The sequence below is a fragment of the Pogona vitticeps genome, chromosome 7 (assembly GCF_051106095.1).
Source record: "Pogona vitticeps strain Pit_001003342236 chromosome 7, PviZW2.1, whole genome shotgun sequence".
Lineage (NCBI taxonomy): Eukaryota > Metazoa > Chordata > Lepidosauria > Squamata > Agamidae > Pogona > Pogona vitticeps.
Genome location: NC_135789.1, coordinates 1,903,811 through 1,917,548, shown reverse-complemented (window position 1 = coordinate 1,917,548; position 13,738 = coordinate 1,903,811). Strand labels below are relative to the sequence as shown.

At 50.8% G+C, this 13,738-nt stretch overlaps 1 protein-coding gene across 1 annotated transcript; it reads left to right on the top strand.

Annotated features, from left to right (window-relative positions):
- The first annotated feature begins 839 nt into the window (after positions 1-839).
- LOC110073114 (uncharacterized) lies at positions 840-13,695 on the top strand. Its single transcript, XM_078379068.1, has 12 exons — positions 840-993; positions 1,435-1,706; positions 2,100-2,265; positions 3,412-3,507; positions 3,983-4,094; positions 4,454-4,594; positions 10,412-10,670; positions 11,165-11,291; positions 11,577-11,672; positions 12,148-12,283; positions 12,597-12,854; positions 13,545-13,695. Exons 1-11 carry the CDS (start codon positions 977-979, stop codon positions 12,741-12,743), a joined length of 1,569 nt encoding a protein of 522 aa, XP_078235194.1. The 5' UTR covers positions 840-976; the 3' UTR covers positions 12,744-12,854; positions 13,545-13,695.
- The last annotated feature ends 43 nt before the right edge of the window (positions 13,696-13,738 follow it).

Below are 13,738 nucleotides of genomic sequence, written 5' to 3'. Positions count from 1 at the left end.
CAAATGGGGCAGGTTATTCAGCCCATGAAAGACGGTCCAGCAGTTTTTCTGGGGTGTTTTGGAGGGGAGACAAGCACAAGGGTTGGGATGAGCCTCCACCAGCTGAGCAGGGCTGAGGAGGACACGGCCTTTGGGGAGTCACTGGTAGGGACAGTTCTGCCCCTTGGAACCCTAACCGCTTGGGGTCCAAGCTATCTCAGGGCCCGCCTCTCCCTTTTTTGAGCCGGCTGAGGTGAGGACACAAGGCATGGCCTTCTGCGGGGCTGCTCGCAGACAGTGGAACTCCCTCCCACTGGAGGCCAGGCTGGCCCCGTCTCGGCCGCTCCTCCCTCTTGGCAGCTCTTCCAGCTGCCACCAGCCTGGCACCGGCTCCTCCACCCTCCAGTCTAGCCTGGCATCATCCTCATAAATCACGCTCCTCGGGGCGGCCCCCGTTTCTCCGCTGTTGAGGACCCCCTTGTGCGTCTTTCTGGGGGTGCGGGGTCTCCCCAGAGCTCTCCTCCCGCCGCGTCCCCGGGACCGGCTTGGCAGCCACTCCGGAGGAAGGCAGGGCTGCCTTGACCCTTTCCCCCGGTTCCGGATCGGACCCGGCGCCCTTCCAGAAGGAAAGGGATCCGAAGCCAGGCGAGAGAGAGGCGGCGAAGGAAGTTCCGCCCGCCGGGCGCGATGCTGTCTCCGGGGCGGGTGCTGGGGACCCTCCGGACGCCCTGCCCTCCTGGGCGGATCGGGCTCGAGAAGGAGAAGCGCCTCTCCGCCGGTCCCCCTTCGCCCCTGTTGACCTGGACCCGCGCCGGGCTATTCCCACGAGACTCTAGGGGTGGGGGCGCCCGGAAGAACCCTTGCCATTCCCACGTCAGCCGGCTGACACGCAACCACGAAGGCTTTCCCCACCCACACGCACGCGTACGCTTCTTTTCCCCGGCCGTTGCGCAGGATCGGTGCCCTTGACCAAGCATCGGACCCGCCTGGCTGTCTCATGGGGCTTACTCCCAGGTAAGCACCCGGGTGGAGGGAGCAAAGCTGGAGAGATTTTGTTCCTCCTCCCCCCCCCCCCCCGTGCCTGGATTTGGGTGCTCTGCACTTTTGCCCAGAGGCTGGGACCTGCTTGCAGGAGGGGAAATGACCCCAGGGTCTCTGAACATGTACAGAGTCTTTCTCCTTTTCCTCTCCCTGGAAGGGTCCCACCCGCTCAGCCGGAAGGGGTGGGGAATCTCCAAGAAGCCCAGGAAAGGACACCCCCGGCCACCGGCCTCCGGGACACTGACCCCTTCCTGGAAGGTCCACTCCCCACCAAACCCAAGGCCTGGAGGCCCTCCGGACCCCCCTTGGCCAGAAGGTCCCAGGGAGGAACCTGTCTGACCTTCAGTTCTTCCTGCGAAGGAGGGCGACTGTCTGCCAGGCTCACCCTCTTCTCCTCTTGTCCTTTCCCCGCAGCCGGTCCAGGAGGAAGACCACCACCCTGGCCACCTTGCCGGACGACGTTCTCCTGGACCTTCTGGCGCTGGTGCCCGGGAGAGACCTGGTGCTCAGCTGCCGCCTGGTTTGCCGCCGGTGGCGAGACTTGGTGGACCTTCCGAGCCTCTGGAGACGCAAGTGCCAGCGTCTCGGCCTCCGGCCCCCCAAGGCCGAGGGCAGCTTCCGGGACTGGAGAACTTTCTATTTCCGCTGCAATGGGGGGAACCTCGTCAGGAACCCCTGCGGGGAAGGTCTGTCCAGCCAGCTGCTTTTTAAAAACTCCTTTTCGGGAGACCCACAATGTTTTTTGCATACTAACCAGAGTGAGAAGGTTTGTGTTTGGTTAAAAGAGTGTCGGGATAAATCTCAGCAGCATTAAATCACATTCCTCAATTTTTGGATCCCGGAGAGTAAGCGTTAGCCTGGTGTCATGGTGGGAGTGGATTGTGATCTCAGTCTTCAAGTCTCCACTCCGCTGTGAAACCCACCGGTGGACCATTTTGCTCCTTTCAATCTTTTTCTGAGCCTGCTCTACCTTGTCAGGCTGTTGTGAGAATAAAGTAGCTCAAATAGGATTGCTTCTCGCTCAGAGTCTGTTTCTCAGCTTCTTTGTATTGCCTTTTTTAATTTGTCCTTTCCCACAGACGGGTTTGACTTCTGGACCCTGAACGAGCTGCAGTGGACAACGGCTCAAGACATTGTGGGACAGCATTTGGCCCGATTCCACGAGAGTTGCAAAAACCTGCCACGTCCCCTTCCGGAAGTTCAGAAATGCTTTACTCTCACTTACGTGCCGGGACTTAATTCTGAGTTGAGCCCGAATCTCTTTGCTTTCCGACGTTATCTAGTGGGCTTGGCAAGGATCAGGTTGAAAGGTGACCCTCTCTGAGACCCCCGTCCTTAGACCCAGACCCACCCTCAAGTCCTCAAGAATTAAGATTATTGCTCGGGGATCTGAGACAAGATCTCAGTGGATTAAGGTAGAAAACCCACTCCTGGCAGGTTGGTTTGTCGGTTTGCTCTGGTTATTATGTTTCGTTCTTTTGCCAAGCTTTGAGCTGGGCGGGTTATAAGAGAAGCCAGAAATCCTTGATTACCTCCCACAAAAATAAATAAATAAATAAAAATCTAGAAATTGACCAAGAGAACCTGATCTAGTTGACACTGATAACACCTGCGTTGTGGGAAGCAATGGATCCGTTCTGGCTATTAGGCCGAACTTTGCAGGGGCTGGAATCTATAATGGTTCAGCATCACGGAAGGCTCCTTCAAAATTCTACCAGTTGCCCATCTATCTATCTATCTATCTATCTATCTATCTATCTATCTATCTATCTATCTATCTATCTATCTATCTATCTATCTATCTATCTGTCTGTCTGTCTGTCTGTCTGTCTGTCTGTCTGTCTGTCTGTCTGTCTGAAAAAGCTAAAAACAGTAAGTGTTCAAATATTACCAAAGACTCAAATTTATTTATTTATTTATTTATTTATTTATTTATTTATTTATTTATTTATTTATTTATTTATTTATTTATTTATTTATTTATTTATTTATTTATGCCCCGCCTATCTAGTCAGATGACCACTCTTGTTTACTGCCTTATGCCAGTAAGGCAGTAAACAAAAGCTACACCAAGAAACATACATCCAAAGCAGTAAGGTGCAACAATATTTTTTTAAAACCCCACGTAGGCAGCTAATCATTAAAGGAAAAACTTGCCTGGAGAGAAAGATCTTCACCGGATGGCAGAAGGAGAGCAAAGATGGGGCCAGTCTGGCCTCCAGTGGGAGGGAGTTCCAGAGTCTGGGAGCAGCTGCAGAGAAGGCCCTCTCTCTTATGTCCACACCAAACACAACAGTGAAGGTGGTGGGACTGAGAAAAGAGCCTAGAACGCAGGGTCCCAAATCCAGATTTTCTCAGCTCTTGATACCATTTTATTTCTCCTACGCCCAGGGTTAGCACCAAAAGCCAGCTAATCAACTTAAGAGAGGAAGGCTACTCGGATCAGCTGATGGACAAGACCAGGCCCGAGATTACTGTGAAGGATTGGTGAGTTCCGGCTGCATTTTTTTGACTCTCTGGGGAGCAGGGGGTCGTCGTGGGCAGTGATTCATCTTCAGATGGACTAGAACTCCCAGAAATCCTGCCCAGCACCACTCATGGTGAAGGCTTCAGGGAGATGTAGTCCAAGAACACCTGGGCGTTACAAACACACATCCTGAGAATCTCAGACGATCACACACACACATTCTGTCTAGCCTTAGAATGGCAGAGTTGGAAGGGACCCTAAAGGTCATCCAGTCCACCCCCTGTGAGGGAGGCCCATGTGTGGAATCAAACTCCCAACCTCTGGCTCTACCACCAGAGCAGAGAGTCGTGGTGTGTCTGGGTGGGTTCTGGCTCAGGCACCAGAATTAATGCCACGTGCTGATGATGGTATCTCCTGCGCCTGACTCATGCTTAACATCTTCTCTCCTCCGGTCCCCACCAACCCGTTGCCGAAAAAAATATACAATAACAAAAGGTTTTACACCCCCTTCCTGGCGCATTGTCAACTGCGGGTAAGGCTGCTCACGGCGGATTTCAAGGTTCTCCGGGAATGCTGGTTAACGAGCAACAATGAGGAATGGAACGAGGTGAGAAAAACTGGGGGTGGGCGAGGGGTACCCCATCTGGTAATGACCCTCTCACCCCCAGTGATGTGTGCAGGTCTCCATCTGGCTTACGCCCAGATCGGTCGTGCTGGGTGCGACTGTGTGTTTTGAATCTCACACCCTTCCTGCCAAACGTCCAGAAGAATCCGTGATGTTTGGAAAGTCTGGATCCCAAACAGCAGCGTTCTGAATCCCCCTTACCTGCCAAAATTCAGTAATGTGACCTTTTCCATCTCGGCCTCCTTCCAACCAATGCAATTAGTTTTTACGTCCCTTCGTTTAGTTTCTTTCCCATTCCAATGCTGGAATTAAGAGCCGGCCACTCCCTCTTTCGTTTCCAGGTTTCCTACACCTTTGACAATTACCCTCCTGGCGTCCGCTACATTGATCTGGAACATGAAGTGCAATACCGGTTTGGGGGAAAAATAACCAACACCACAATCACCCTTGATCTAGAAAGGAGTGAGAGAAACATCATTCTCTGATACCAGCATCTGGGGACGGGGCAATTTTTCTGGGGGGGGGGGAGTTAATTTCCAGCACTTTAATTCACTGGTGTGGTTTTCCAGGTGGGAAACCATCTTTTCCTTGTTTAAACGCTGGTCGGTCCAACATGGACAAACTAAATTCAGCAGAACACCTCATTAGCCCACCTATATGTTGCTTCCCAGTTATGGTGACCTTATTTGGGTTTTCTAGGTATGTTCAACAAGCAGTCAGCCGTTGCTGCCTCTCTGTGAGTTTTTGTGGCCGTGAAATTCGAACCCAGGTCTCCAGAGGCCTAGTCCAGCTTTCTGTCCACTCTACACCATAAGAACTCTGTATAGCTTTGGAAGAGCCATGATGGAATCTGACCGTGACCTGGGCCCTTTAAGCTGCCCAGAGAGCCTTAATCCGTGTTGGGGCAGGAGGGGGTCTGTCAATGAGCTGCAGGCTCCCCCCCCAAAAAAAATTATATATATTATGTTTGCAATATATTTGTTTGAGAGACGTATAAAATTGTTTGTGAATGTGTATGTGTGTGTCCTTTTTTTCTGGGAAAAGAGGGCGACTGCTTTCATCCAATCCGCCAAAGGGTCTGTGACTCCCCCCGAAAGGCTAAAAAGAAAATCAGGGTTCTGTCCCAGAATTTCTGGTTCTGACCTTCGAAAATGGAGATTGTGGGGCGCAGGGGTGCTGTGGGAAGGCTTTCCAAGCAAAATGCTTTAGCACTAAACCAAAATCTCCTCCCAGTTTCGGGGGGGGGGGGGGAATAATGTAAGTACTGCTCCAAGTAATTGGAACAGTAATTACAGGAGGCAGCTGTGGAGTATAGGTCTCGGAGTCCTCGCAACTCCCCAGACCTCCGTCCCCATCAGCAGGGAGAGGCTCACCTTGGGGGCCCTTCTTGTAGGAGATGGAATTGGTGTCGTCAAGAGACCCACCTTATGAATGAACGGCCTGCAAAACGCCCTGTCCTCAACTGCCCGGGTCAGCCCTTGCAAACCCGAAGCCAGTGGTTTCCTTAAGAGAGTCCGTCCATCTCACGTTCGACCCTCCTCTTTTCCTGCTGTCTTTCCCTTTCCCAGCATTATTGGCACAGGATAATCCTGCCGTCCCCTGATGTACCTCCGCGTCAACGTTTTGGCCTCTGCAGGATGAAGCCCCCCCCCCCCCCAGCGTGGCCCGGGAAAGCCAAAATGCGCCCTCTCGCCTCGTGGGGTCGCCCTCCTCGGCAGGTATTTATTTTTTAAAATACGAGAAATAACGCAAAGTTGTTTTTTTTTTAAAAAAAAAATCGAATCGTCCGGGACAGCCAGGCGTCCAGCCTGGCCGGGGCGCGGAGTCCGTGGGCGCCCCCCCCGGTTTTCGTGGGCAAGGGGCGAGCCTCCCGCTGCCAGGGCAGTCCTCTGCCTTTTCTCCATCCCCCCCAAGGAGGAGGAGACGCGGATCCTTCTGTGACGCCGCCGATCTCTGTGCGCCGGGTAGGGGCTGGCCCGGGTCGGATGCCCTCCTTCCCTGCCCGGTCCCACCCCCCGAGGAGGCGGGCGATCGGGCCGGCCCTTTCCCCGGCCGGCTTTCTCCTCCTCCGGCTCCTTCGGCTTCCGCTTGCCCTGCTTTGGGAGGCTCCCCGGGGCGGAGAGACCCTCGCCTGGCGTTGCCAAGAGGGACCCCACGCGAGGCGAAGAGGTGGGTGGGTGCGTGACATCGGAGCCCCGGATCCTTCGCAGCGAGTCGCGCGTGGAGACCCGCGACGTGTTTGCACGTGAGAAGGCGAGGGCCGCCTCCCCGGGTTCGTTTGCAGGCCTTTTTTTGTCTCCCAGCAGAGGTGAGTTTTTTTGTTTCCCGCGTGCTCCCTGAACCGCTCGAGCTGGACCGAAGGGAGGGGGGCGGCGGGTAGCCAACAACTCCCATCGTCCCCGACCGGTTTGGGGGTGATGGGCGTTGTAGTCGGAGCCGGCTTGGAGGTTGCGCGGAGGGGGGGGGGGAACCTCCAGAAAGCAGGGCGTGGCGCAGCCTTTCCTGGCGTTTAGAAAGAAACTACCATTAAAGGGGGTGGGGGGCCGTGGGAATCAGCTGAAGTCGGGATTTCCCTCCCTCCCTCCCTCCCTCTCTCTCTCTCTCTCTCTCTCTCTCTCTCTGTGTACTTGCCAAAAAGAAACAAGCCGGGCCAATTCCTCACCCAACATATGGTGGGAACAGCGGGGCAATGCTGCAAAGAAAAATACTGCATAGGAACCTGGAATGTAAGATCTATGAACACTGGGAAGCTGGAGGTGGTCAAACAGGAGATGGCAAGAATAAACATCGACATCCTGGGCATCAGTGAACTCAAATGGACAGGAATGGGCGAATTCAGCTCAGATGATTATCATATCTACTATTGTGGACAAGAATCCCGTAGAAGGAATGGAATAGCCGTCATAGTCAACAAAAGAGTGGGAAAAGCTGTAATGGGATACAATCTCAAAAATGATAGAATGATGTCAATACGAATCCAAGGCAGACCATTCAACATCACAATAATCCAAGTTTATGCACCAACCAGCATTGCTGAGGAGACTGAAATTGAACAATTCTATGAAGATCTACAACACCTTCTAGAACTGACACCAAAGAAAGATGTTCTTCTCATTCTAGGGGACTGGAATGCTAAAGTAGGGAGCCAAGAGATAAAAGGAACAACAGGGAAGTTTGGCCTTGGAGTTCAGAACGAAGCAGGACAAAGGCTAATAGAGTTTTGTCAAGAGAATAAGCTGGTCATCACAAACACTCTTTTCCAACAACACAAGAGGCGACTCTATACATGGAAATCACCAGATGGGCAATATCGAAATCAGATTGATTATATTCTCTGCAGCCAAAGATGGAGAAGCTCTATACAGTCAGCAAAAACAAGACCTGGAGCTGACTGCGGTTCTGATCATCAGCTTCTCATAGCAAAATTCAAGCTTAGACTGAAGAGATTAGGAAAAACCACTGGGCCACTCAGGTATAATCTAAACCAAATCCCTTATGAATACACAGTGGAAGTAAAGAACAGGTTTAAGGAACTAGATTTGGTGGACAGAGTGCCTGAAGAACTTTGGATAGAGGCTCGTAACATTGTCCAGGAGGCAGCAACGAAAACCATCCCAAAGAAAAGGAAATGCAAGAAAGCAAAGTGGCTGTCCAACGAGGCCTTAGAAATAGCAGAGAGGAGAAGGGAAGCAAAATGCATGGGAGATAGGGAAAGTTACAGAAACTTGAATGCAGACTTCCAAAGAATAGCAAGGAGAGACAAGAGGGCCTTCTTAAATGAACAATGCAAAGAAATAGAGGAAGATAACAGAAAAGGAAAGACCAGAGATCTGTTCAGGAAAATTGGACATATTAGAGGAACATTTTGCGCAAAGATGAACATGATAAAAGACAAAAATGGGAGGGACCTAACAGAAGCAGAAGACGTCAAGAAGAGGTGGCAAGAATACACGGAGGAATTATATCAGAAAGATGTGGATATCCCGGACAACCCAGACAATGTAGTTGCTGACCTTGAGCCAGACATCCTGGAGAGCGAAGTCAAGTGGGCCTTAGAAAGCCTGGCTAACAACAAGGCCAGTGGAGGTGATGGCATTCCAGTTGAACTATTTAAAATCTTGAAAGATGATGCTGTTAAGGTGCTACATTCAATATGCCAGCAAGTTTGGAAAACTCAACAGTGGCCAGAGGATTGGAAAAGATCAGTCTACATCCCAATCCCAAAGAAAGGCAGTGCCAAAGAATGCTCCAACTACCGTACAATTGCACTCATCTCACACGCTAGCAAGGTTATGCTCAAAATCCTCCAAGGTAGGCTTCAGCAGTATGTGGACCGAGAACTCCCAGAAGTACAAGCTGGATTCCGAAGAGGCAGAGGAACTCGAGACCAAATTGCTAACTTGCGCTGGATTATGGAGAAAGCCAGAGAGTTCCAGAAAAATATCTACTTCTGCTTCATTGACTATGCGAAAGCCTTTGACTGTGTGGACCACAGCAAACTATGGCAAGTTCTTAAAGAAATGGGAGTGCCTGACCACTTTATCTGTCTCCTGAGAAACCTATATGTGGGACAGGAAGCAACAGTTAGAACTGGTCATGGAACAACTGAGTGGTTCAAAATTGGGAAAGGAGTACGGCAAGGCTGTATATTGTCCCCCAGCTTATTTAACTTATATGCAGAATACATCATGCGGAAGGCTGGACTGGAAGAAACCCAAGCCGGAATTAAGATTGCCGGAAGAAATATCAACAACCTCCGATATGCAGATGATACCACTCTGATGGCAGAAAGTGAGGAGGAATTAAAGAACCTTGTAATGAGAGTGAAAGAGGAGAGTGCAAAAAACGGTCTGAAACTCAACATCAAAAAAACTAAGATCATGGCCACTGGTCCCATCACCTCCTGGGAAATAGAAGGGGAAGATATGGAGGCAGTGTCAAATTTTATCTTCCTGGGCTCCATGATCACTGCAGATGGAGACAGCAGCCCTGAAATTAAAAGGCGCCTTCTTCTTGGGAGGAAAGCGATGACAAATCTGGACAGCATCTTGAAAAGCAGAGACATCACCTTGCCAACAAAAGTCCGAATAGTCAAAGCTATGGTTTTTCCTGTCGTGATGTATGGAAGTGAGAGCTGGACCATAAAGAAAGCAGACCGCCGAAGAATTGATGCCTTTGAATTGTGGTGCTGGAGGAGGCTCTTGAGAATCCCCTGGACTGCAAGGAGAACAAACCTATCAGTTCTAAAGGAAATCAACCCTGAGTGCTCACTGGAAGGACAGATCCTGAAGCTGAGGCTCCAGTACTTTGGCCATCTAATGAGAAGAAAAGACTCCCTGGAAAAGACCCTGATGTTGGGAAAGTGTGACGGCAAGAGGAGAAGGGGACGACCGAGGATGAGATGGCTGGACAGTGTCTGCGAAGCAACCAACATGAACCTGACACAACTCCGGGAGGCAGTAGAAGACAGGAGGGCCTGGCGTGCTCTGGTCCATGGGGTCACGAAGAGTCGGACACGACTAAACGACTAAACGCGACATATCTGCAGCGGGAGGCCTGTCTTACTTCTTTATTTTTGTGATCATATATATATAAATATAGGGGAGGAAACTATACACAGAGCAGGTACCTAGATCCCCATTTCAGGACCAGCAGCATTAAAGCTGCAATTAAGCCTCCACCATATAAAAATGGCAAATTTGTCTCCTCTTCCTCCCCCCCCCCCTTTTTTTGTTCGTTGTTGGTTTATTATTTAGGCTGATGAAGCGTTCTGTAGAACTCGGAAGCTTGCATCCTTGGTGACTTGAGAGTGGATCGTGGCAAAGGTATCGGCTCCCTTAGGATTTGGGATTTTATTTCTGTGTACAGTATATGGCTGCCCTATGCACTAAAGGGCCGCGTTTCACTGTTGCTATGATTAAAATAGGAAGCAAAAGCCATTGTTAAATATCAGATAGACTGCTCTTAATCCTGCAGTCTCTGTCCTGGAGAGGAGGCTGAGAGAGCTGTACCTGAAGGGGCCCCATCCACGTCCTTAATGGGTCGTCCAGCCTGGCGCACAGGGAGGCCTCCCTTATGCGCTGGACTGCAGCCTCCATTATCCTGCACCCTGGCTGGCTGGATAATGGACGTTGTGTCCCAACCCATCCAGAAACAAGCCGGAGGATTTTAAGAAACAGACTTCTTTTAAACATGTGTAGAATTCTCTCTTGGTTTTTTGAGCCTTCCCCCTCCTGAGATCTCTCTCTCTTCCCCCCCCCCTCGTTTGGGTTGATATTCCTTCTCCCGCCTGGCACAAGATGGTGAACATCACGGACCTGCCGGACGACGTCCTGATCGACGTGCTGGTTTGGGTTCCCGGGAGAGAACTGGTCCTCACCTGCCGGCTGGTCTGTTCCCTGTGGCGAGATCTGGTCGACCTCCCTTCTCTCTGGAAGCGCAAGAGCCAGAAGGACGGCTTCTTTCCCCAAACCGCGGGGAAGGAGGTCCCTGACTGGAAAATCTACTACATCCTTTGCACCCGGAAGAGGAATTTAATCAAGAACCCTTGTGCAGAAGGTAGAGTCTCCCCCCTGTAACCCTCCTGGGGGGTTGGAGCTCAGCCGGGCTGGATTTATTATTAGTTTTTATTCTATTTTTGTTTGTTTCTCTCCTGTCTTTTCTCTAAGAAGCCCATAGCTCCTCTCTCTTTCTCTCTCTCTTTCTCTCTGCTTTTCACAACAACAAATGTGTGGTACGTCAAACGGTGATTGGGAGATCTCCAGCATGGGGGGGGGGGGGGAACGGACATTGGTAGACTATAATTTACCCTGTACCTGAAGGGAGAGGGACCAGCCAGGCCATTTTAAAAAGACACAGCATGAAAGGAAAAATGATGAGGAGGGCAGAGGAAAAGAAAAAACACACCCATGTTTTGCCCAACGCATCTAAAGGGCGCAGGATGGGAGGCCTTTATGGCTTCAGGATTTCACCTCCCTCCACTACAAGGACCTCAAATTGTTCTTATTTCTCTTCCTCCGCCCCCCCCCCCCGAATATCTCCTTTCTGCCCAGAGGGCTTCAATTCTTGGGTGAAAGAAGTAAGTGGAGGAGACAAGTGGAAAATTGAGGAGCTGCCCGGAGCTCACGGAAGGGCGTTCCCTCTTCCGCACGTCCGGAAATATTTTGTCACCTCTTATGAGTAAGTTTCATAGTCTTGTTTTAAGCTTTTAAAAAGTCCTTTATATAGGGGGTTGGGAGCGTTCGGCCCTAGGGCTCAATCTGGCCCACCAGGAATCCCAGCAGTCACGCCTCTTTCCCCATGGTGCCACGATTTGTGGCCTCCTGTCTTTTGTAGAGTTGTTTCCCCCCATTCTTAAAGCCTCCCCTATGGTAATAGTGGCTCTTGGGCCCCACCTGCTTTGACTCTGGCCCCACCCCTTTGGCTCTGGCCCCACCCACCACTCACCTGTATTGCATTCTCCAGGCCCTGCATGAAAAACCAGCTCATCACCTTAAAAGCCGAAGGCTACGGGAATCAGCTGATGGATGAAATCCGGCCAGATATTGTGGTGAAGGACTGGTAAGTCGGGGAGGGGGTCCGGGGTGGAGGGCCCTAAGGGAGCAGCTAAGGACCCAGTGCATCGTTAAATCTCCTTAAATTAGCTCCAATTTGGAAAGGAGCTATGGAAGGGGCCAGGCCTCTTTCAGACAGAAGGGGGCAGTGTCTGGGGAAAGGGGAAGGAAAAAACCCAGTTCCTCTAAAGTTCGGATGAAAACCCGGAGCGGCCATGCTGTACCACTGGCCTCTGATGAATGGAAAGAAAAAGGTGATTTTTTTGGTGGGGAAGAAATGGAAATAGAGGTAGAAATCTCTGGATCAGGAAGTTACAACCCCCTGTTTTGGAAACAACCGTGCAGACAGAAGACTGAGCGTGCACACCCTTTTCTGCTTGCTGGCACATAGCGGGGGAATGTGTAAAAATCCTTGCTGCTCACACATGCTGATGCCAGGGTATGGCAGGGGCGTCTGTGAATCTGTCTTGTCCTCTCATCAGGTACGCCGCCCGGTTTGATTGCGGTTGCAGCTACCAGCTGTGTGTCCGGCTCCTCTCAAAAGATCACCTAGTCATTCAAGAATTTTTGCCTGAAGAAATTATCATTGAGCAGTGGAGCGACGCAGAGTGGCGGGAGGTAACCTGGATGAGCTAACCTTCCCTCGCTTCTCAAAGTGCCAAATGGCTTGGCTTTCTTTCTTTCAGCAGTCAGCAATTTTGGGGGAGGGGGTGTTCAAGGGATGAGCACAAGATTTGCTGGCAAGTGCAGAAGGTGGGGGCCCAGCAGCTTTGAAGGAATGGAGTCTTTGAAGGGAAAAACGTTCTCCCTCTTTAGTTTCCGATTCCAAAGCTGAGGTTGACAGGATCTGATCTATTGCTGTGAGATGCTTTCGGCATCTAGAGTTATCCCAGAATTTTTCTCTTACCCTCTCGCTCTTTTCCTTTTAAAGATTTCGCACACGTTTCACAACTATCCTCCTGGAGTCCGATACATCCTCTTTCAACATGGAGGCCAAGACACTCAATTCTGGGCAGGCTGGTACGGCATCCGTGTCACCAACAGCAGCATCACGCTCGGCCCCGAAGTGGCAGACTGAAGGAAGCCCGGATCTCGGCTTGCTCCGTGTGCATCTGTTTTTTAGAAGCCCCTTTTCAACCTATATGGTTCATGGCTGAAAACCTCCCTTCCTGCTTGAATTTGCACACAGGTGTGGCCTTAATTAGATTTTACCTGTCTGCTCACAAGAGCAGGGTTTGTTGATGGGTTGGCCTGTCAATCAGGCTCCTCCTAAATCTCAGGGCCCTGGTTGGCTCGCTCTGGTGTCAGTCAAGTCAGTTCCACTCCATAGAGCAGGCCACAGCCCTGATAGGCTAGCCCCTGTGTTGATCAAGACATTGTGCCCATGCAGGGCTGTGCACAGCCCTGATTGGCTAACCCTTGGGTCAATCAAGAGGCTCTTTCCACTCCTTTGGAGTGAGGCATTTCACAGCCCTGATTGGCTAACCCTTGGGTCAATCAAGAGGCTCTTTCCACTCCTTTGGAGCGAGGCATTTCACAGCCCTGATTGGCTAACCCTTGGGTCAATCAAGAGGCTCTTTCCACTCCTTTGGAGCAAGGCATTTCACAGCCCTGATTGGCTCCCCTTTCCGTCAGTCTGGCAGCTCTTTCTGCTCCTTAGACCTGGGTTTCACGTGGCCCTGATTGGTTAGCCCTTATATCAGCTACAGCATGTGTGACTCCTGAAGCTCACACTTTTCTCAAAGCTAGAGAAGAGAAAGGGGCTGGCATGTAAATACCAGTTTTGTTTAAGGGGGAAAACTGTTGTATATGGCTGTATAATATCTTTTTTGTTTATCAGGTCAGTGAAGATTTTTTAAAATTGCACCATTCCTCCTAGGCCAGCTGCCAGAGTCACACTGTTCAATGCAGCTCATTCAAAGAGTCCTATTGTGATTTCTGCTTTTTCCTATTTCCGATGTGGCCGGTTGCAGAGACAATGTATAATTGTATAGCTTTTTTGTGCAGTTCTGAATAAATAAAAATCAAAATACCTCATGCTGGCTCTCCCCCTTGGGCTTAATAATGACCACA